This window comes from Mesoplodon bidens (genome assembly GCF_964165515.1).
Source record: "Mesoplodon bidens genome assembly, chromosome: 13".
Taxonomy (NCBI): domain Eukaryota; kingdom Metazoa; phylum Chordata; class Mammalia; order Artiodactyla; family Ziphiidae; genus Mesoplodon; species Mesoplodon bidens.
In genome coordinates this window covers 63407778-63429578 of record NC_138169.1, presented here as the reverse complement: position 1 = coordinate 63429578, position 21801 = coordinate 63407778, and the positions used below count along the sequence as shown (strand labels likewise).

Genomic DNA, 21801 nt, shown 5'->3' with positions numbered 1-21801 from the left:
TCTAAACTTCTCTGTGCTTCTACAGGAAGATTCTAGAAATTGAATGCTAATAGCCAGCCTTTGTTATATGTGTGCTGATATAAGTATTAGTTACTATAGAGCCAAGTAGTGTGGAGCTGTTGAGGAACTTCTGTGTTGTTAAACCTGGGCTCCTTAAAGGAGAAATATAATAAAGCCCTGCATGATTGTGGAGAGCTCATGGAAATCATTTTTAAACTTTAATATTATTGGGGTCACCAAAAGGTTCTTTCCTTTTTTCCATAAGATGGCTCTGGTAGCACTTAGTTATCTTTAACTTCCTTCGAAACAATTGTGTTAGCTTGTATGTGACATCTGTCATATCAGCGTGCATTTAAAAAAAGACTTATCAAAATTGGTGAATTTTTGAGTAGCCATTTTAACATTGAAGATGGAAGAAAAAAAGCAACATTTTCACCATATTATGCTTTATTATTTCAAGAAAGGTAAAAATGCAACTGAAACAAAAAAAGATTTGTGCAGTGTATGGAGAAGGTGCTGTGACTGATCGAACATGTCAAAAGTGGTTTGCGAAGTTTCATGCTGGAGATTTCTCACTGGACGATGCTCCACGGTCGGGTAGACCAGTTGAAGTTGATAGTGATCAAATCGAGACATTAATAGAGAACAGTCAATGTTATACCACGCGAGAGATAACCGACTTACTTAAAATATCCAAATCAAGCACTGAAAATCATTTGCACCAGCTTGATTATGTTAATCACTTGGATGTTTGTGTTCCACATAAGTTAAGCGACAAAAACCTTCTTGACCGTATTTCTGCATGCAATTCTCAACTTAAACGTAATGAAAACGTTCTGTTTTTATTTTATTTTATTTTTTTGCGGTACGCGGGCCTCTCACTGTTGTGGCCTCTCCCGTTGTGGAGCACAGGCTCCGGACGTGCAGGCTCAGCGGCCATGGCTCACGGACCTAGCCACTCCGCGGCATGTGGGATCTTCCCGGACCGGGGCACGAACCCGTGTCGCCTGCATCGGCAGGCGGACTCTCAACCACTGTGCCTCCAGGGAAGCCCAATGTTCTGTTTTTAAAACAAATTGTGATGGGCGATGAAAAGTGGATACTGTACAATAGTGTGGAATGGAAGAAATTGTGGGGCAAGGGAGATGAACCATCACCAACCACACCAAAGGCCGGTCTTCATCCAGAGAAGGTGATGTGTATACGGTGGGATTGGAAGGGAGTCCTCTATTATGAGCTCCTTCTGGAAAACCAAACGATTAATTCCAACAAGTACTGCTCCCAGTTAGACCAACTGAAAGCAGCACTCCACCAAAAGCATCCAGAATCAGTCAACAGAAAACGCATCATCTTCCATCAGGATAACGGCAAGACCGTGTGTTTCTTTGATAACCAGGCAAAAAAACTGTTACAGCTTGGCTGGGAAGTTCTGATTCATCCGCCGTATTCACCAGACATTGCACCTTCGGATTTCCATTTATTTAGGTCTTTACAAGATTCTCTTAACGGAAAAAATTTCAGTTCCCTGGAAGTCTGTAAAAGGCATCTGGAACAGTTCTTTGCTTAAAAAGTTAAAAAGTTTTGGGAAGATGGAATTATGAAGTTGCCTGAAGAATGGCAGAAGGTAGTGGAACAAAAGGGTGAATACGTTGTTCAATAAAGTGCTTGGTGGGACTTCCCTGGTGGCACAGTGGTTAAGAATCCGCCTGCCAAGGCAGGGGACATGGGTTTGAGCCCTGGTCTGGGATGATCCCACATGCCACAGAGCAGCTAAGCCCCGTGTGCCACAACTGCTGAGCCTGAGCTCTAGAGCCTGCAAGCCACAACTGCTGAGCCCTGGTGCCATATCTACTGAAGCCCGCGTGCCTACAGCCCACGCACCGCAACTAAGAGTAGCCCCCCCCCCCCGCTTGCCGCAACTGGAGGAAGCCCGTGTGTGGCAATGAAGACCCAATGCAGGCAAAAATAAAGAAAGAAAGAAAGAAAGAAAGAGGGGGGGGGGGGAGAGAGAGAGAGAGAGAGAGAGAGAGAGAGAAAAAGAAAGAAAGAAAGGAAGGAAGTGCTGGTGAAAATGAAAAATGTGTCTTTTATTTTTACTTAAAACCTGAAGGCAGTTTTTGGCAACCCAGTACAATGTGTTTTCATCTTGTAGCCATTGAACTTTTCTTGAAGATGGGCTTTCTGGAGCTCTCAACCTTTTTTTGTAATTTGGGCAGCTTGCTTTCTGGATCTTGCTATACATCTGTCATCCTGAGATTACATTGCACTCCTGGGTTAGGTGTGTTATTTGGATCTCACGTCTTTCTCTTTTTTAGACTTCTTTTTTTTTTTTTTTTTTTTTTTTTCTTTTTGCGGTATGCGGGCCTCTCACTGTTGTGGCCTCTCCCGTTGCGGAGCACAGGCTCCGGACGCGCAGGCCCAGCGGCCATGGCTCACGGGCCCAGCCGCTCCGCGGCATATGGGATCCTCCCAGACCGGGGCACGAACCCGTATCCCCTGCATCGGCAGGCGGACTCTCAACCACTGCGCCACCAGGGAGGCCCTAGACTTCTTTTTGATTTTACTGGAATATAATCTTGAGGAGTTTTTTTTTAAATTTTATTGAAGTATAGTTGACTTACAAGGTTGTGTTAACTTCTGCTATACAGCAAAGTGACTCAGTTATACGTATATATTCTTTTTCATGTTCTTTTCCATTCTGGTTTGTCACCGGGTATTGAGTATAGTTCCCTGAGTTATGCAGTAGGACCTTGTTTATCCATCCTATATATACTAGTTGGTATCTGCTAATCCCAAACTCCCAGTCCTTTCCTCCCCCCACCCCCTCTTGAGTAGTTGTTTTAGAAAGGATATGCTGGTGATAAACTTTCTAATTTCTTGAATGTTTGAAAATGGCTTGCATTTGTTCCTGATTGAAAGTTTAGATACAGAATTATAAGTTGGTAATACAGTGTTTCCTTTTGAATGTTGAAAGCTTTGCTTTAGGAATTTAAAACACTCAATATTGCTGATAGAGATCCATTGCAAATCTGATGGTTATCTTTTGTGGTAACCTTGTTTACAGTCTCGATGGTGATCTTATCTTTGGTGTTGTGAAATGCGTCTAGTTGTGGGCCTTTTTCATTCCTTCTGGTGGAACCTTTTCAGTTGTAAGGCTCTTCAGGTCTGGGGAATTATCTTCTATTTTTTTGATAATTCTTTTCCTATTTTCTCTGAGACTCTTGGCAGGTGAATATCGGATTTCCAAGATTGACATTTTATTTGTTTACATTCTGGAAGGTTTCCTTAGAACTCTTCCATAGAATTTATTTTAGTAATTATATTTTTGATTTATAAGAGTTTTATCCTCTTTTTCTTTATTTCTTCCCTTTTTTTACAAAATAGCAACCTGTCCTTGAACTCTCTTAGGATACTAATTCCTTCAAAAAGTTCTCTTGAGTCATTTCTCAGAATTGGTAATGGTTAATAGTGGTTTATGTATTTGGGTATATCATGCTAATTTAAAATTTTTAAATATTTAAATTAGTTAATAGGTACAAAAGGTTGTTTATAACAGGTAAGATGTAGGTAAATAAACATGCATGTGCTCACCACCCAAGTTAAGAAATAGTTCATTAGGTCAGCAGGGTGCCCTTCCCTGATCACATCCACATTATATAGATATATAAAATTATATATATATACATATATATATAAATCACACATTTTATATATACAAATTTTTTGTTTTTGTGTGTTTTTAAATTTTATACAAATTGAATAAAGCTGTATATATTTGGGGTGTTTTGGTTTATCATTGTTTTTGAGTTTCCATTGTATAAATACCAATTTATCCATTCTCGTTGGAAATCTGTCTAGTTTCCTTTTTTTCCTTATCTACACTTCTGAAATCCAGAAAGCTCTGAAATGCAAAATAAATAAATAAAACTTTGTGAACAAATTTAATCTGCATTGATATGATGTTATTTGTAGTCTTTATTGATCTCATTTAATGTGAATATTTGATACAGTATGTTTCACTGTAGAAACTCTAGGAATAACATTGCATTGCTGGGACTTAAGGATATTCGCATCTTCAACAGTACTAGATAATGCCAGATTATTTTCCAAAGAGGATTGTATCAGTATTTGCTCCCTCCAGGAATAGAGAGGTTTTCATTCCTTAGCTTTCTTGCTAATACTTACTTTTATCAGGCTTTAAAAGTTTTTGCCAGTGAGTATGAAGTATCACCTTTTAGTTTTCAATTTTTTCCTTTTACTAATGAGTTTGAGCATCTTTTACTGTGCTGATTAACATGTTCTTCCCTCTTCTGAGATTCTGTTCATTTCTTTTGCCCATGATTGTACTAGGTTTTTTTTTAAAAAAATTATTTCTTACGGATTTTGTTATACAGTTGGATCTGTCTGTACTTTCTGGACTCTAGTCTCTTAGTCTAAACGCACCATCACGTTGTTTTAATTACTGTAACTTTTTGTACAGCTTCTGTAAAAACAAACTTCTATTGCTATAGGGCATACATATGTATAGAAAGAAAGTACACAGATCATGAGAGTACAGCTAGATGAATTTTCTCAATATAACCATATGCAGGTCAGGAAATAGAATATTACTGGCACCCTAGAGATTTCCCTTGAGTCCTCTCCCAGTGACTAACCTCTTCCTTCTTAAAGATACCTACTGGCCAGACTTTAACATCTTAGACTAGTTTTGCCTATTTTTTTTTAAGTGTAAAACATTATATTTCATTAGACTGAAGGTGCTGACAATTTAAAATGCATCCTGATTTGAGAGATTAAACTGAAAAAATGACCAACGGCAACTGTGAGATGCCATTAATTGTAAGACACAGTCCTATCTCAGAGATATTAGAATATAGAAAAAATGCACATCTTAAACTTGATGAAATATCATGTTATATTCAATTTAGAGAAAGCCTTATAAATATGTTTTTTGTTTACACTTTGCAAAAAAATCATCTGGAAATACAGATAGGAGTAAAAAAGAAATAAGTACACATATGTAATTACCTTTAGTGTTTCTTTCTGATTTGATATATGTGTATATTGTGAAATGATTACCACAGTAAGTCTAGTTAACATCCATCACCACACATATATACTTTTTTTTTCTTATAATGAAAACTTTAAAAATCTACTCTCTTAGCAACTTTCAGACATACAGTATTGTTAACTATAGTCACTATGATGTACATTACATCCCCAGGGCTTACTTATCTTATAACTGGAAGTTTGAGCCTTTTGACCATCTTCACTCATTTTGTCCACCCCCAACCTCTGGCAACTGCCAATCTGTATGGTATCAATTTATCTATGAGTTGGTTTTTTTTTTTTTTTCCAGATTCCACATGTAAGTGATATCGTATAGTATTTGTCTTTCTCTGACTTACTTTACTTAGCAGAATGTCTTTTTTCGTGGCTGAATAATGTTCCACTGTATACCTATACCACAATTTCTTTATCCATTCATCCATTGATGGACACTTAGGTGGTTTCCATGTCTTGGCTCTTGTAAATAATTCTACATTGAACATGGGGGTGCAGATGTCTTTTTGAGACAGTGATTTCATTTCCTACTCTTACTATACTGATGTCTATCTTCCTAGGCATTTTTCTACTAGAACATTTTTCATTGTAATATTTTTAATATCAACGGTAGCTTAAAAGATAATTAAAACGTGATTTCAATTCTGAAGGCAGAAACATAGTAATAATTCCAAATAAGACCCCTAGACTCACGTCCCTAAAATTATAAGATTTGTACATGATCAAACTTATCCTATATGCCCCATTTTCTCTTGTTAGAAGAGTTTATATAGAAAAGCAAACAGATATAAACGTGTACCTTTCTCACTAAATTTTAAGCACTAACAATCATTATTAATCTGATTTTATTCAGGTTTATTTAGAAAACTTTTGAACCCTACTCAGATATTTTCTTCCTATCAGAGTTGTATTTGAAGACTCAGTACATCTTGGTTTCAGATGCTCCTGCAGGTAGCTTTTCTCTAGCCTTTTAGGACATGTCTTTAATTGCCAGCTCATAACGTGCCACAAAGGAGTTAACCGTCTCAGCATTTCAAGTTAGTTATTCAAGCCCTCCCTCTGGATGTCTTGCATATTCCCTTGTGAAAGAATGAAGGAAAGAAAAACAATATATTTTTTTAAGTCTCTCTAGACCTTGTGATAATCTTGATCCAATCCAAGGTTTGCTTGGTTGGTAGCTTAATAAAGTCTGCTGTTGATGTCCTTAGTATTCTTTCAGCTCACTCCCAAACCTGCTTCTCCTTTTTAAAGAATCCTCTTTAAAGAGTACATATTTTAGGGAATTCCCTGGTGGTCCAGTGGTTGGGACTCCACGCTTTCACTGCCGAGGGCCTGGGTTCAACCTCCGGTCAGGGAGCTGGGATCCCACAAGCTTTCGTGCTTCTTTCCGGGGTTGTCTGCATCTTTTCCCTACGGCGACCCTCTCCCCACCAGACCAAGCAGCGCCGGGTTCCAAGGGAAACACCTAGCCTATTTTTGAACCTTATATAAATGGAACTATATTATGTGTATATTTTTTGTGTCTCACCTCTTCCTCTCAATTTTGTTTGTGAGATTCATCCTTATTGTTGTATGTAATTGTAGTTTTTTGTTCATTCTCTTCCAATAGCAAAATAATAGAGTTCTAGTTGCTCCTTGTCCTTTCTCATCCACCCTTTTAATTTTAGACATTTTGGTGGATGTTTAATGGTTTTAATTTGAGTTCCCCTAATGAGAAATGGTGTTAAGCCCCTTTTAATATACTTACTGGCCATTTGGATGTCTTTTGTGAGGTGGCTTGCTAAGTCTTTTGTCCATTTTTTGTTTTTTACATCTTTATTGGAGTATAATTGCTTTACAATGGTGTGTTAGTTTCTGCTTTATAGTAAAGTGAATCAGTTATACATACACATATGTTCCCATATCTCTTCCCTCTTGTGTCTCCCTTCCTCCCACCCTCCCTATCCCACCCCTCTAGTTGGTCACAAAGCACAGAGCTGATCTCCAAGTGCTATGCGGCTGCTTCCCACTAGCTATCTACTTTACGTTTGGTAGTGTATATATGTCCATGCCACTCTCTCACTTTGTCCCAGCTTACCCTTCCCCCTCCCCATATCCTCAAGTCCATTCTCTAGTAGGTCTGTGTCTTTATTCCTGTCTTACCCCTAGGTTCTTCATGACATTTTTTTTCTTAAATTCCACATAGATGTGTTAGCATACGGTATTTGTCTTTCTCTTTCTGACTTAGTTCACTCTGTACGACAGACTCTAGGTCCATCCACCTCATTACAAATAGCTCAATTTTGTTTCTTTTTATGGCTGAGTAATATTCCATTGTATATATGTTGTCCATTTTTATATTGGGTCTTTTCCATACTGATTTGTAGGAGTTTATTATATATCACAGATACCAGGACTTGCAGGTTATATTTTGCAAATATCTTCTGGTTTTCCCAGCCCTATAAGTCTATTCAAAGTTCTGCTGGATTTCTTAACTTATCAATTGCCCTTTTTCCATTGGCAGTTATCTCCAGGGGAAAAGAGGCATCAAATGTTAGACTCCCATTTTCTAGGCTTCCCTTCTTTCCACAGTCTTGGCCTCCCAGGTTCTTGCTGCCTTTTGTAGTGCTTCTTGTCTTCAAACAGATGTTTTTTATATTATGTTCAGTTTTTAAAGTTTTCATAGGGAGGGTTGCTGTGAAACCGTCTAGTCAGTCATAGAGGGACACAGAAGTAGGCCAGGTCCTCCTGCCTTGTACTTCTTCAAGGAATTTCTTGCTGGTTTGCTCCTCCATAAAATTTTAGTATTGTTTTTTAAAGTTATATAGATACACACATGCAACCTGTTGGGATTTTGATGGGAAATGCATTGAATTTGTAAACCAATTTGAAGGGAACTACTAGCATTTTGTTATTAAGTTTCTTAACCATGAACATTGTAGTATCCATTTATTTAGGTCTTTTACAGTCACTTTCAATAAAGTTTTATAATTTTCTTCAACTAAACTTTTGCAAGTATTTTGTTAGATTTATTTCTAGGTACCTTATTTTTGTGTCAAATCATTAATGGTACCTTTTAAAATTATATTTTCTACCTTGCTAGTGTATAGAAGTACAATTTGACTTCATATAACAACCTTGCTATCCTTCTAATTGTGATAAATTGTGTATAGAATTCTTTAGGATTTTCTGTGTGGACAGATCTATCTGTGAATAATGACCTCTTTGTTTCCTCCTTTCCAATTCTTATGCTTTTTTTTTCTTTCTTTTTCTTGTCTTAATGTGCTGGCTAGGATCTCCAGTACAATGTTGAATAGAAGCGGTGATGGGGGCATCCTGATCTTGTTCCTGATTTTAAAGGGAATGCTATCAGAGTTTCACAGTTAAGTATGCTGCTTGCTGTAGGTTTATTGTAGATAATCTTTTCAGGTTAAGGGTGTTCCTTTCTGTTATTAGCTTTTTAATTAAAAAGAAAAAGAATGGATTTTGAAGTTTATCAAAAGCTTTTTCTGCATCTTTTTAAAGGATCATGTTTTTCTTCTGTAACCTGTTAACATGATGAAATACATTGATTGATTTCCTAATATTTAAACCAACCTTGTGTTCCAAGTATAAAGTCAGCCCTGGTCTGTCCCCTTTTTCCATTATTGGACTCAGTTTGAATATAGTTAATGTAGGATTTTTGTTTCTAATAATGAGTAATATTGACCTATAATTTAAAAGATATATATACTTTTCCTCTTTCTTCTGGAGGAGTTTATGTAAGATTAGAATAATTTGTTTCTTGAGTGTTTGGTAGAACCCCCTTGTAGAATTGTTACTGTTTTCTTTGTGGGACACATCTTAATCACTGATTCAATTGCTTTGGTTATATGATTGCTCATATTTTCAATTTTCAAACTGGTTTTGGTCGGTTATACTTTTATAGAAAGTTGTCCATTTCATTCACGTTCTTGAATTTATGGCATTAAATTGTTAGTCTCTTATTTTGTAGTTACTGTCCTTTTTATCTTTTTTTTTAAATGCTACCCTTTTCTTGATGAGTTTTAAAAGCTAAAAGTGCCAATTTTAAAAAGCTTTTCAAAGAATCAAATTTTTGTCCTTTTTATGCTCTTTAATGTATCCTCCCCCTACTTAATTTCTGCTTGCTTTCTTTTATACTTCCTTTGGGTTTATTTCTGTTTTCTAATTTCTTAAGTTGGACACCTTGCTTATTAACTTTTAGCACTTTGACAGGCTTAAATGATCATGAATTTCTATGTATTTGCTTTCCCTGCATCACACAAAGGATGAATTCTTTAATTTATGCGTTACTTAAAAGTTGTATTTCCAAACATATGGGTGATCCTTTAGTTAATTTGGTTATTGATTTGTAATTGTGTTGTGGTTAGGCAGCATGATCTGTATGATACAGTCCTTTGAAATCTGTTGTGACTGTGGTCAGTTTTTTGAATTTGAAGAGAATGTGTATTTTCTATTTGTTGGTGCAAAGTTTTATATATGTCCAGTAGTTAGGCTTGTTAATTCTGTTGTTCAAATCTTATATCTTTGTTTTTTAGAGAGCAGGTGTATGTTACTCTTTTACTAGAATTATTTTTTCAGTTTCCTTGTAGTTTCTTTCAATTTTTAAAATACATTTTAAAATTGTTAGTAGTACATGAAAATTTAAATTTATCATATATTGCTGTTGAATTGAAACTTTTACTCTGTGTAGTGATTCCTTATGTCTAGTAATGCTTTTTGTATTACCTACTACTGTTTGATATTAACATACCTATTATTATTACTATTTTTTTTGGTCAGCTAGTTTTGCCTGATTTTTTGAATTCCCCCTTCCCCTACATTTTTGTGTTCTTTTAATCTCTTGTGAATGTCATGCTATTGAATTAAAAAATTAATCTGCTGTAATAGTGTTGGTCTTTGTAATTTTAAATTAAACTTTTTATTAAAATAATTGTCAATTCACTGACAGTTTTAAGAAGTAATACAGAGACATCTGTGTACTCTTTACCCAGTTTCCCCCATTGGTAATGTCTTGCAAAACTGTAATACAATATCACAACCAGGGTATTGACACTGACACAATATACAGGCCATTTCCATCACCACAAGGATCCCTCATATTATTATTTTTATAGCCACACCCATTTCCTTTCCATCCCCTTAATCTCTGGGACCCACTCATTTGTTCTTCATTTCTATGATTTTGTCTTTTCAAGAATGTTATATAAATGGGCTCATACAGTTTGTCACCTTTTGGATTCAGTTTTTTTCACTCAGCATAATTCTCTAGAAATTCATCCATGTTGTTAAATGTATTGGTAGGTCATCCTTTTTTACTGCGAGTAGTAGTCCATGGTATGGATTTGTTTAACCATATACCTGTTGAAAGACATCTGAGTTGTTTACAGTTTTTGGCTGTTATGAATAAAAGTGCTATGAAGATTTGTGCATAGGGTTTGTTCTTTTTTTTTTTGACATAAGTTTTCATTTCTCTGGGATAAATGCCAGGAGTGCAGTTGCTGGGTTGTATGATTATTGTGCATATAGTTTTTTAAGAACTTGCCAAACTGTTTTCCAGAGTGGCTGTACCATTTTACATCCCTACCAGCAATGTATGGAGTGATCCAGTTTTTCTGCATCCTTGCCAGCATTTGGTGTTACCACTGTTGTTGATTTTAGCCATTCTGGTATGTACCTAGTGATATCTTAGTAAGTTTTTTTTTTTTTTTTTTTGTGGTACGCGCGCCTCTCACTGCTGTGGCCTCTCCCGCTGCGGAGCACAGGCTCCGGACGCGCAGGCCCAGCGGCCATGGCTCACGGGCCCAGCCGCTCCGCGGCAGGTGGGATCCTCCCGGACCGGGGCACGAACCCGCGTCCCCTGCATCGGCAGGCGGACTCTCAACCAGTGCGCCACCAGGGAGGCCCCTTAGTAAGGTGTTTAATTTGCACTCCCCTAATGGCTAATGATACTGAACGTCGTTTCATTTGCTTAGTTTTCATCCGTGTATCCCCACTGATGGAAGTGTCGCTTCATGTCTTTTGTCCTTTTTCTAATTGGATTGTTTTTTTCCTGTTGAGTTTTGAGAGTTCTAGATATATTCTAGATACTAGTCCTTTGTTGGATTGTCTTTTCATCCTTTTAGCAGGGTCTTGCAAGGGCACAATTTTTTAATTTTGGTGAAGTTCAGTATATTATTGTTATGCCTCTTGTGAATCTTGCTCTGAGTGTCAAGTATACAAACTCTGTGCTTAGCCCTAGATCTTGAATATTTTCTTCTGTGTTTTTTTCCCTAAGTTTTACAGCTTTATTCTAACATTTAAGCGTGTGATCCATTTGGAGTTATTTTTTATATAAAATGTGAGATTTAGGTGGAAATTAGTTTTTTGGTCTATGGATGCGCAGTTGCTCCAGCACCATTTGTTGAAAGGCTGTCTTTCCTTCATTAAGTTACTTTTGCACCTTCACCAAAAACTATTTGGGTGTATTTGTGTAGGTCTATTTCTGGGTTCTCTGTTGTGTTCCACTGACCTTTATGTCTGTCCCTCTACTCATACTACATACAGTCGTAATTACTGAGCTAAGTTGTGAAATAGGATAGCCAGATTCCTCTCTCTCTGTGCTTTTTCAGAATTGTTTTAGCTCTTCTAGTTCCTTTACCTTTCCATGTAAATTTTAGAATAATCTCATCTATATCCATAAAAAGTCTTGGTGAGATTTGGGTAGGAATTGTGTTAAATCTGTGTATCAATGTAGGGAAAATTGATATTGTTACTTTGTTGAGTCTTCCAATCCACAAAGAATCCATTTATTTAGATCCTTTTAGGCTTCTTTCATTAGTGTTTGTAGTTTTCAGCAAACAAGTCCTGTATATGTTTTGTTATATTTTTAAACATATGTATTTTCATTTTCCTAGGAGTGATTATAAGTAGTATTGTGTTTTTAACTTGTTTTCACATGTTCTTTTTATTTGTTTGTTTGTTTGTTTTTGCGGTACGCGGGCCTCTCATCGTTGGGGCCTCTCCCGTTGCGGAGCACAGGCTCTGGACGCGCAGGCTCAGCAGCCATGGCTCACTGGCCCAGCCGCTCAGCGGCATGTGGGATCTTCCCGGACCCGGGCACGAACGCGTGTCCCCTGCATCGGCAGGCAGACTCTCAACCACTGTGCCACCAGGGAAGCCCCACATGTTCTTTTTAGTATATAGAGATGTGATTGGTACTTGTGTGTTGGTTTTGTATCCTGGTACCTTGCTGAACTCAGTTATTCGTTCTAGTAGTTGTTTTTCAGATTCCTTGGGATCTGCAAATACAGGCGGTTTTATTTTTTTCTTTTCAACCCCTATGTCTTTTCTTTTTGTTGTCTTATTCCACTAGCTAGAACTTCCAGCACATCCTTGCCTCATTCCCAATCTTAGGGGGAAGTATTCATTCTTTCACCATTAAATATGTTAACTCTAGATTTTTTTATAGGTGCTTTCTGTCAAGTTCAGGAGGTTCTCCTCTATTCCTATTTTCCTGAGTTTTTTTTTTTTTTTTTTTTTTTTTTCGGTACGCGGGCCTCTCACTGTTGTGGCCTCTCCCGTTGCTGAGCACAGGCTCCGGACGCACAGGCTCAGTGGCCATGGCTCACGGGCCCAGCCGCTCCACAGCATGTGGGATCTTCCCGGACTGGGGCACGAACCCGTGTCCCCTGCATCGGCAGGCGGACTCTCAACCACTGCGCCACCAGGGAAGCCCTTTCTGAGAATTTTTATCATGAGTGGGCATTGAATTTGTCAAATGCTTTTTTCTTCATTGCTGTATATATAAAAGATTATGTATATATAATCATGTCATTTTCTTTTTTAGTTGTTAATATGGTTTACTTCATTGATTTCAAACATTGACCCAACCTTGTATCCCTGGAATAAACACTTCACTTGGTCTTGTTGTTAATTCTTTTTATATTGCTGAATTCTACTTGCTAATACTTTAAATATTTTAGCATCTGTGTTTGTGAAGGATGTTGGTTTGTAGTTTTATTTTTTGAACTGTCTTTGGTTTTGGTATCAGGATAATACTAGCATCATAAAATGAATTTGGAAGTCTTCTCTCATATTCTATTTTCCAGAAGAAATTATGTAGAATTGGTGTTAATTCTTATTTAAATGTTGGGTAGAATTCTCCAATAAAGTGATCTGGGTGTGTGGTAATTTCTTTTTTTTTTTTTTTGGAGTTTTAAAATTAAGAATTAAATTTCCTGAATAGCTAGAGGGGGTATTCAAATTATGCTTCACATTTTTAAAAAAAGATTTAATTAATTAATTTATTTTTTACTATGTCATCTTATTTATTTATTTATTTAGCCTATGTTGGGTCTCTGTTTCTGTGCATGGGCTTTCTCTGGTTGCGGCAAGTGGGGGCCACTCTTCATCGCGGTGCGTGGGCCTCTCATTATCGCAGCCTCTCTTGTTGCGGAGCACAGGCTCCAGACGCGCAGGCTCAGTAGTTGTGGCTCACGGGCCTAGTTGCTCCGTGGCATGTGGGATCTTCCCTGACCAGGGCTCGAACCCATGTCCCCTGCATTGGCAGGCAGATTCTCAACCACTGCGCCACCAGGGAAGCCCTATGCTTCATATTGAGTAAGTTTTGGTGGTTTGTGTTTTTCAAGGAATCGATCCATTTCAACCATGTTGCCAAATTCATGTGTGGAGAGTTGTTCTTAGTCTTCCCATATTATCTTTTTGATGCTGTGGTTTCTGTAATGATATCCCCTAATCTTGCTATTTTAATTGAGAAGTTTATTTCATTGTTTTTTGTTGGGATTATTGATATATTTGCATTTATTTCTACCCCTTCATTTTGAGCATCTTGCTTTTGCTGGGGTTTGTCTCCCTATCTGTTTTCTTGCTGTCTTTTGGGTTGTTCATTTTCCTTCCTTCTTTTTCATGTTTTCGCCATTTTACTAGTTGTGAAATTAGTACTTTTTTTTTTTGCTTTCTCACAGACTCTTGAAGTTTTCTTGAATTTTCTCTTGAGACTTTAATATATGTATGTAAATCTAAAATTACTTTCTTTTCCTTCCTTGCCTGTAGAATACTTTAAACTGCTCACCACTCTTCATGCATGCCATTTTGCCCAGCACTTCTGTTCTACCTTTTCTTAGCCTCACAAATTTGATATTATAATTTTATCCAGTTAATTATCTCCCTCCCCAGGTTTGTCATTTTCTTTGCTCATCATTCTGCTATCTGAATACTCATTCCTTTAGATTACTCTGGTTCAACAGTGATGGGCTTTTACTTTCCCTTCAATGTGGTAGGTATGCTTTCCTCCTCAGGATTTTTGCACCTGCTGTGTCCTGTGCCTTGGAATGCTTTTCCTCTGATATACATTGGGTGCTTCATTATTTTTTCAGTTACTTACTCAGTTACCTTATCAGGGAGCTCTACTTTCTTTAAAATTGCAAATCCTCTATCTCTTCCCTTCACTTCCCTTTCCTCCTTTATTTTTGTCCATTGTGTTCATCATCACATGTCATATTATGTATTTTATTTAATTTTAATTCTTTGTTGTAAGTTTGATCTGTCAAAATTCACTGGAATTTTATTATATTTATAACTTAAGTTGGGGAGAATTGACATCTTTTCAGCATTTACTACTTTTGCCTAGTAACATAATATATTCCTTAGTTTATTCAAGGTTTTTTAAAAACTGTACTATCAGGTTTTTTTTAATGTAGGTCTTGCAGATTTTTAAAATTTATACCTTTGCATTTCATATCCTTATGTTACCTAGATTCATTTTAAAAAATACTGTTTTCCCTGATAAGTCATTTGAAAACCTATTGGATGTACAGATAATTCAAAAAATTTTGTTGACTGATTATTATTGGGTCTGATTTTTCAGTGGATTTTCTTTTATTTCCAATATAAAAAGTTATATCATTTGTAAATTGTTAGTGTTACTTTTAAGTTTTTTACTGTCTAGGTTCTTTGGAATTCTTTTAAATGACAAAATATAATGTGTATTTTATAGGTCTTTATGATCCAGTGTTTCATCTTTAAGTATATTTGTTATTGATTTCTGATAGGTATCCTTTATCATGTTAAGAGTTCCTTTCTATTCCTGTTTATTGAGAGGCTTTGTCAGGAAGGGATATAATCAAATGCTTTTCTAGCATTTATCCACATAATCATATGGCTTTTTTGTGAACCAATAAATCTTTTTGTATTGTTTTCATTCTTTATCAATTTTCAGAATACTAATGAGTTGGTTTCCCAATATTTTCTAAAGGAGATCAGTGAGTTGTTTTTTTAAGTATCATTATGTGCAAATGATACTTAATATATTTGATGTGTTTGAATCTGATGGCAGTTATTAGTCTTTTTGCTGCTCAAATTGGCTTGTCTTGGGCTACTGGGTTGTTTTCTGTGTCCTTCTGACAAGATTCCAGTAGTCTTTGATAATTTCTTTGCTTTCTGGATAGGATGTTGTAGGCTTATCTTGTGCATTTTCTACCCCAGACTTGCCAGTTTCTCAAGGAGCCTGGGTTCTTTTTGTGGGAAATGGTATTTAGACCACAATCTTTTTATCCTAGCTTTAAACAAACTGACATTTTTTGTTTAGTTAAATCTAATATACTTTCAGATTAATGGTGAAGTTGGGAAGATAGTGCAGTGCCATATACCCCACAACCAGTTTCCCATTCAAGCAAACTTTTTACTGTGGAAACATTCTAACTTACAAAGGTAGAGAATTCCCCGTGTACCCAATACCCAACAGTTATCACCTCTGGTCTTTTTTTCATATGTCCTCACCTACTCCCCACGAATGATTTTAGAGGAAATTCCATATATTTTATATAAGTTTTATTCATAAATATTTCAGTATGTGACTATAAGGACAGAAATTATCTTAACCAAGTAATTTACTAAATTTATGTTAAACCATTTTTATTTTCGTAGATTAAACTTTATTTGGGTACTTTGAGGGCTTTTGTGTCTGTACTCATAGGAAACATTGATGTGTTACAAAAAGACTCATTATCATCTATCTTGGGAAATGAGAAAGAATAGGTGGTATACTAGGCGTTTCGTCAGGCTTTTGCCTAAACTTTTGGTTGGATGAGTGGATTCCCCTGCTGAAGTTTGAAGAACAATAATTTGCATATTTTAAAAACTTGTGTTTTGTGTGCAACCATTTTTTCCATGTTTGTCTTCTATCTTGTATTTGATTTTCTGACTCTTACTTATGCTCTTGAACAGTTTAAGGAGCAGAATTCCATCTTTTCCTTGAAGAGTTAGTAGAATTTATTTACAAAGCTATCTTGTCTGGACAGATACTTTTGGAAGTGGAGGGGGACAAAGATAATATCCTTTTTCTTAAATCAGATTGAGTAATTTATATTTTTCTAGGAAATAACTTACATCTATATCTTTAAGTTATTAGAATATAACAGCATGTGCTGTTCTCTTTGTTTAAAGAAATTTGCTTAGTATTTGTGGTCTTTATGTTTCTTTTCTCATTCTCAGGACCGTATTCATTTTCTTACCCTTTTTTTGGCCTGACTTTACAGACTTCTTGCATTTTGCTTTCTAAGTCATGTTTTTTTGCTTTTATCCTTTAATTCTTCACTCTTTTTGAGGGTGTGTGTTTGTTGTTACTTTTTTGCTTCTCGAATTGACTACTCGATTTATTTTAAATCTTGTATAAAATGGAAGCATTTAGGGAGATGGTCTCCCAAGCTTTGGCTAATTTTATAGGTTTTTAAAATGTGGTTTTTTTATTGTTTCTTTTAATAGATGATTTCCAATTTTGATTTTTTTTAGCTGAGTAGTTATTTTTATCAGTGTGTTGTGAGGAAGAGATCCACATCAAGTATCTCAAGTAAAAAGGGATTTAATTATAGGGACTACATGATTTCACAGGAGTACAGGGCCAGGAACTGGGGCCTCCTGTGACTTCTGGAATTGCAGTATCTTTCTAACTGGCCACATAGTTTTTCTTATGGCGTCAGCTCAAACATGCCTTTGATGTATTGATTATGTACCTGATTTTTTTCTTTTTTCAATCCATTCTTACTTAAAAGTGAAGGTGTAGATTGTTTTAATATTGTAGTTGGGATAGGCGATATTAATAATGTGATTTGTCAGTTTCCCTCAGCAGCTCCTCTCCCCCATATTATACATCATAGCAGATGGAGGATTTACAAAGCTGTATTGTTCTTTACCATGACTTTTTATTTTAATGGATCTTTATTAGAGTATAATTGCTTCACAGTATAAATACTGTGTTAGTTTCTGTTGTACACCAAAGTGAATCAGCCACATGCATACATATGTCTCCATGTCCCCTCCCTCTTGAGCCTCCCTCCCACCCTCCCTATCCCACCCCTCTAGGTCATCACAAAGCACCGAGCTGATCTCCCTGTGCTATGCGGCTGCTTCCCACTAGCTAATTACTTTGCATTCCGTCGTGTATATATGTCGATTCTACTCTCACTTCGCCCCAGCTTCTCCCTCCCACCCTGTGTCCTCAAGTCCATTCTCTATGTCTACATCTTTCTTCCTGCCCTGCAACTAGGTTCATCAGTACCTTTTTTTTTTTTTAAGATTCCATATATATACGTTAGCTGACCCACTAGAGCTTCCCCAAATTCTGTGCTATTTTTGACAATTTTATAGCACCTTCAAGTGGCCTTCACTCCTATATGTAATGTTTCAGTTATATAAAGTCCCAGCTTTAAAATTTTTTAATAATTTTGTGCTATTTAAATTTGACAAAGAAAAAGATTGATTTAAATTTCTAGTCTTAATTTATTTAGCTTTTCTTTAGAAATCAGATTGCTTATGTATCTTTTTAAAAATCAGTTATGCCAACATAGTTCTCTGTAGTTCATGAATTTCCTTAAAGTCAGTCAGCAAACATTTATTGAGAAATTTCTCTGTGTAGAGCACATAGCAGTTGTAACTGAGGTATTAGAGGGCAGAGTTTGGGAGGCAGCAGGATGAACTGGATAAAATCCAGTTGAAAAAAATTAGACTAGAAATGTAGACATCAGAGATTGGTGGAAAGTAACAGCTGAAATCCATTCTTGGTAGTATTCATAGCAGGCTCACCTTAGCTGGTGGCTGCTGAAATTGGTTGAAGACAGAGTTTAAAAAAAAAAAAAAAAAAAAAGGCATCACTTTAAGAAGAAGTGGGATCCAGCAAAGTTTGCCAAGAAAAACATATTCATAGAATTTGACTTAGTAATCTCCTTAGAGAATATCAGAGAATATCTTAATAGTGAATGCTAAATAAAGGAGAGGTTTTTTGTTGTTGTTGTTTTAAAATAGAAATGGATGACCAGAAAGATAATGTGACTTTGCCAAAGTCCTAAGTCTTGATGCCAGGACTTGACCTTCAACTAGTGATTGCTGGTGTGAAGTTTTCCACAGGGTACCATTGACTCTCAACACCATCATCTTTGAGCACGTGCCTGGCAATACTTTATTTTGGCAACATTTTGCAGTGCAAAGACTGTCCTGTCTCCTGTTGTTTCCTTTGCCCTTCCCTAAACTGGGGGATTTCTGTTTTGCTTCAGAATCCTGTGATTCTTCATTCATAGTTGTAAGCCTTTCTTTCTTTCTTCCTTTTCATTCGTATGTTTACAATAGCTATTAGAGCAATTACTTCAGCATTCTTTGCCAAATAAAGTTACCATTGGAAATAAGTATTATGAAACCTCCCAGAAATGCCTTTTTGAGAGTCAAGCTTTAGGGTGCCTTGTACTCTATTTTGTCATTTCTGTAAAACAAGTTTCCTTAAAGTGAAGAATACCTGAAAATAAGTGTCAGGAGAGAAGCAGTGTATTCTGAGTTAGTTTGATTTCTTTAGAAAGAATCACAGATAGCGTGATTGTTGTTAGCGTTCTCCATGATTTAATGTTATTTATGCTACTGTAATATAAGCAGATTTCAATTGAAGTATTTTTTTAGGATTGAGGACTTTGGGAAAGATGCATTGCATTTCTTGCTTGGGAGGAAACTTCCAAAAGCTATCATAGTCCTTTTTATGCATGAAACCTTGACTGTTACTGGTGTGCCATGAGATAGGCCAAAAATTTTCTTGTTTTCCATCTTTGTTGTTCATAGCATAAGGGGTAAGATAAAGTCTTCCTTTTACACATGGGGGAAATGAAGCGAGTTAAAGTATAACGATCATGGTATTTGTGATATATGTTGCTATTAGAGTATGATTTAGAGCCGTACTGTCCAGTGTGGTAGCTACTAGCCACATGTGGCTCCCTAAGCACTTGAAGTGGTGTTAGTCCGAATTGAGATGTGCTCCAAGTGTGAAATACATACTGGATATTGAAGACCTAGTATGAAAAAGATCTCATTGACACTTAAAAAATGACAAAAAATGACTTTTTTTTTTTTGGCGGTACGCGGGCCTCTCACTGCTGTGGCCTCTCCCGCTGCGGAGCACAGGCTCCGGACGCGCAGGCTCAGCGGCCATGGCTCACGGGCCTAGCCGCTCCACGGCATGTGGGATCTTCCCGGACCGGGGCAGAAACCCATGTCCCCTGCATCGGCAGGCAGATTCTCAACCACTGCGCCACCAGGGAAGCCCCCAAAATGACTATTTTTAAACCACAAAAACTGATTTCATCTTGAAATAATACTTTTTGATATATTGGGTTAAATAAAGCATATTATCAAAATTAATTTAAAATTTATTTTAATGTGGCTACTAGAAAATTTAGAATTATATATGTGGTTCCTATTTCTATTGGACAGCACTGATCAAGAGTATAAAATGGTTGCTAGGATTATAACTTAGTATTCTCTGACTTGTACAATATGAAATTTGGAGACATAGTATATGAAGTAGAATTATGATACAGCATGTACATGCAGATTACTTTGATATATTGAAATTTGTTTGCATTTTGGAAAACTAGCAAGTATTGCCAACAATTATTTTAAAAACCAGAGTTATAGCAGTTGTTCCTGGGCTGTCAATGAGACTTAAAAGTGCAGAACGGAGGAATTATGAATCACTGCCAACTGTAGGTATGGCCACTGCATACTCACCAGGTTGAGAAGGAATCCCAGGCAGCTGCAGAGTGTGCAGCACTGAGGAGGAGGGCTGGGGAAAGTTTCCTTAAGGTCAGTTTCTGAAAGGGCTTTTGCTCAGCTCCAGGTCTTACTCCTCTTTCTGGCCAGATGGTGCATGTGTGGTACGGATAAATCTGACCCAAGTGTGGTTTTACCTCTAAGTTCAGAATTGGCTGAAAATGACTTAAGGTGGGTTTATGAGGCAGTAAGTGGTTAGAGTTTACTAGGTTTTGTTCAATTAAATAGAAGGTTCCTGTGAAACAGGAACTACTTATAATCTTCATTTTACACCCAGGAACAAGTAGGTAGAGTGGCAAGGAGGGTATCTTGCCTTTTAAGATTTATGACCACTCATATCCTTCCTCTTCAAAGCGATTTTTCACATTGGATACTTAGCTGAGAATTTCAATCATTTTAGAAGTTTGACTGCTAAATAAGATGTATATGGTTTTTAGCTTTAATATTTAAAAATATTCTTATTTTCTTACGTTGTGTGTTCCTTAATATTTGAGCTGGGGTGAAAAAATTCATTGGATCTTGTATTACAGTTCTGTCTTGATTTTGTAGATTTCTTGCTTAATCTCAGAAGTTTTACAGGTACGTTGTTGCAGAAACCTAAATTTTTTCGGTTAATTGGTGATAATACTGTAACAGACATTACATTGTGTATTGGTAGGGCTTAGTTTTGAAGAGGAACATTTTCACTGGTTTAGATTTCATAGTGATAAGGCAAATATGGGTTTACACTTGGGCATAATCAGATAATGAAGTGGTTAGCAGAAACCAGTAGACCATAGATTACCAAAATTGAGTACAACAAAGCATAATTAACACTATAACTTGACTGTAATTGGTGGGGGAGGGGTGGTGGCTATAGAAACAATAACAGTTCTAAGTGATATGTGAAAATGCTGGTTACTAGCACATGCCAGTTGATAGAATGCTAGAAAAATCAGATTTCACAGTAGATTTTAGATAGGATTTTTATATGCTTGAGGCTGACTGTTGGCTTATATCCTTTTTTTTTTTCTTTCCTTTTAGAATATGGTTTCTAGTTTTAGGGTTTCTGAACTACAAGTGTTACTAGGCTTTGCCGGAAGGAATAAAAGTGGACGCAAGCATGACCTCCTGATGAGGGCGTTGCATTTATTGAAGAGCGGCTGCAGCCCTGCGGTTCAGATTAAAATCCGAGAATTGTATAGACGCCGATACCCACGCACTCTTGAAGGCCTTTCTGATTTATCCACAATCAAATCATCGGTTTTCAGTTTGGATGGTAGCTCCTCACCTGTAGAACCTGACTTGGCTGTGGCTGGAATCCACTCGTTGCCTTCCACTTCAGTTACATCTCACTCGCCGTCCTCTCCTGTTGGTTCTGTGCTGCTTCAAGATACTAAACCCACGTTTGAGATGCAGCAGCCATCTCCCCCAATCCCTCCTGTTCATCCTGATGTGCAGTTAAAAAACTTACCCTTTTATGATGTCCTTGATGTTCTCATCAAGCCCACGAGTTTAGGTAAGTGTTAGAGAAATCTGTTTCTTCTGGACAAGAGAGTAAGTAAAGCAAGAGGCCGTCAACTGTTCATTAATGATTTGCTGTTAATATTATAAAACTGAGGCATTAAAATACCAAGTGTTTAAATGTACAAATAAAAAGAAATATTGGCAACC

General features: G+C 36.7%; 1 protein-coding gene across 5 annotated transcripts in view; it reads left to right on the top strand.

Annotated features, from left to right (window-relative positions):
* The window catches only part of PIAS2 (protein inhibitor of activated STAT 2), a 93371-nt gene that overhangs the window by 6990 nt on the left and 64580 nt on the right, over positions 1–21801 (top strand). For 3 of the 5 annotated variants that reach the window (XM_081253022.1, XM_081253023.1, XM_081253026.1), the window contains exon 2: positions 21172–21646. In XM_081253022.1, coding sequence (XP_081109148.1) covers positions 21172–21646 — 475 coding nt within the window. Of the gene's footprint in view, positions 1–8336; positions 8426–10226; positions 10734–21171; positions 21647–21801 lie in introns of those variants that run through there. The other 2 variants (XM_081253024.1, XM_081253025.1) reach the window with 2 other exon arrangements.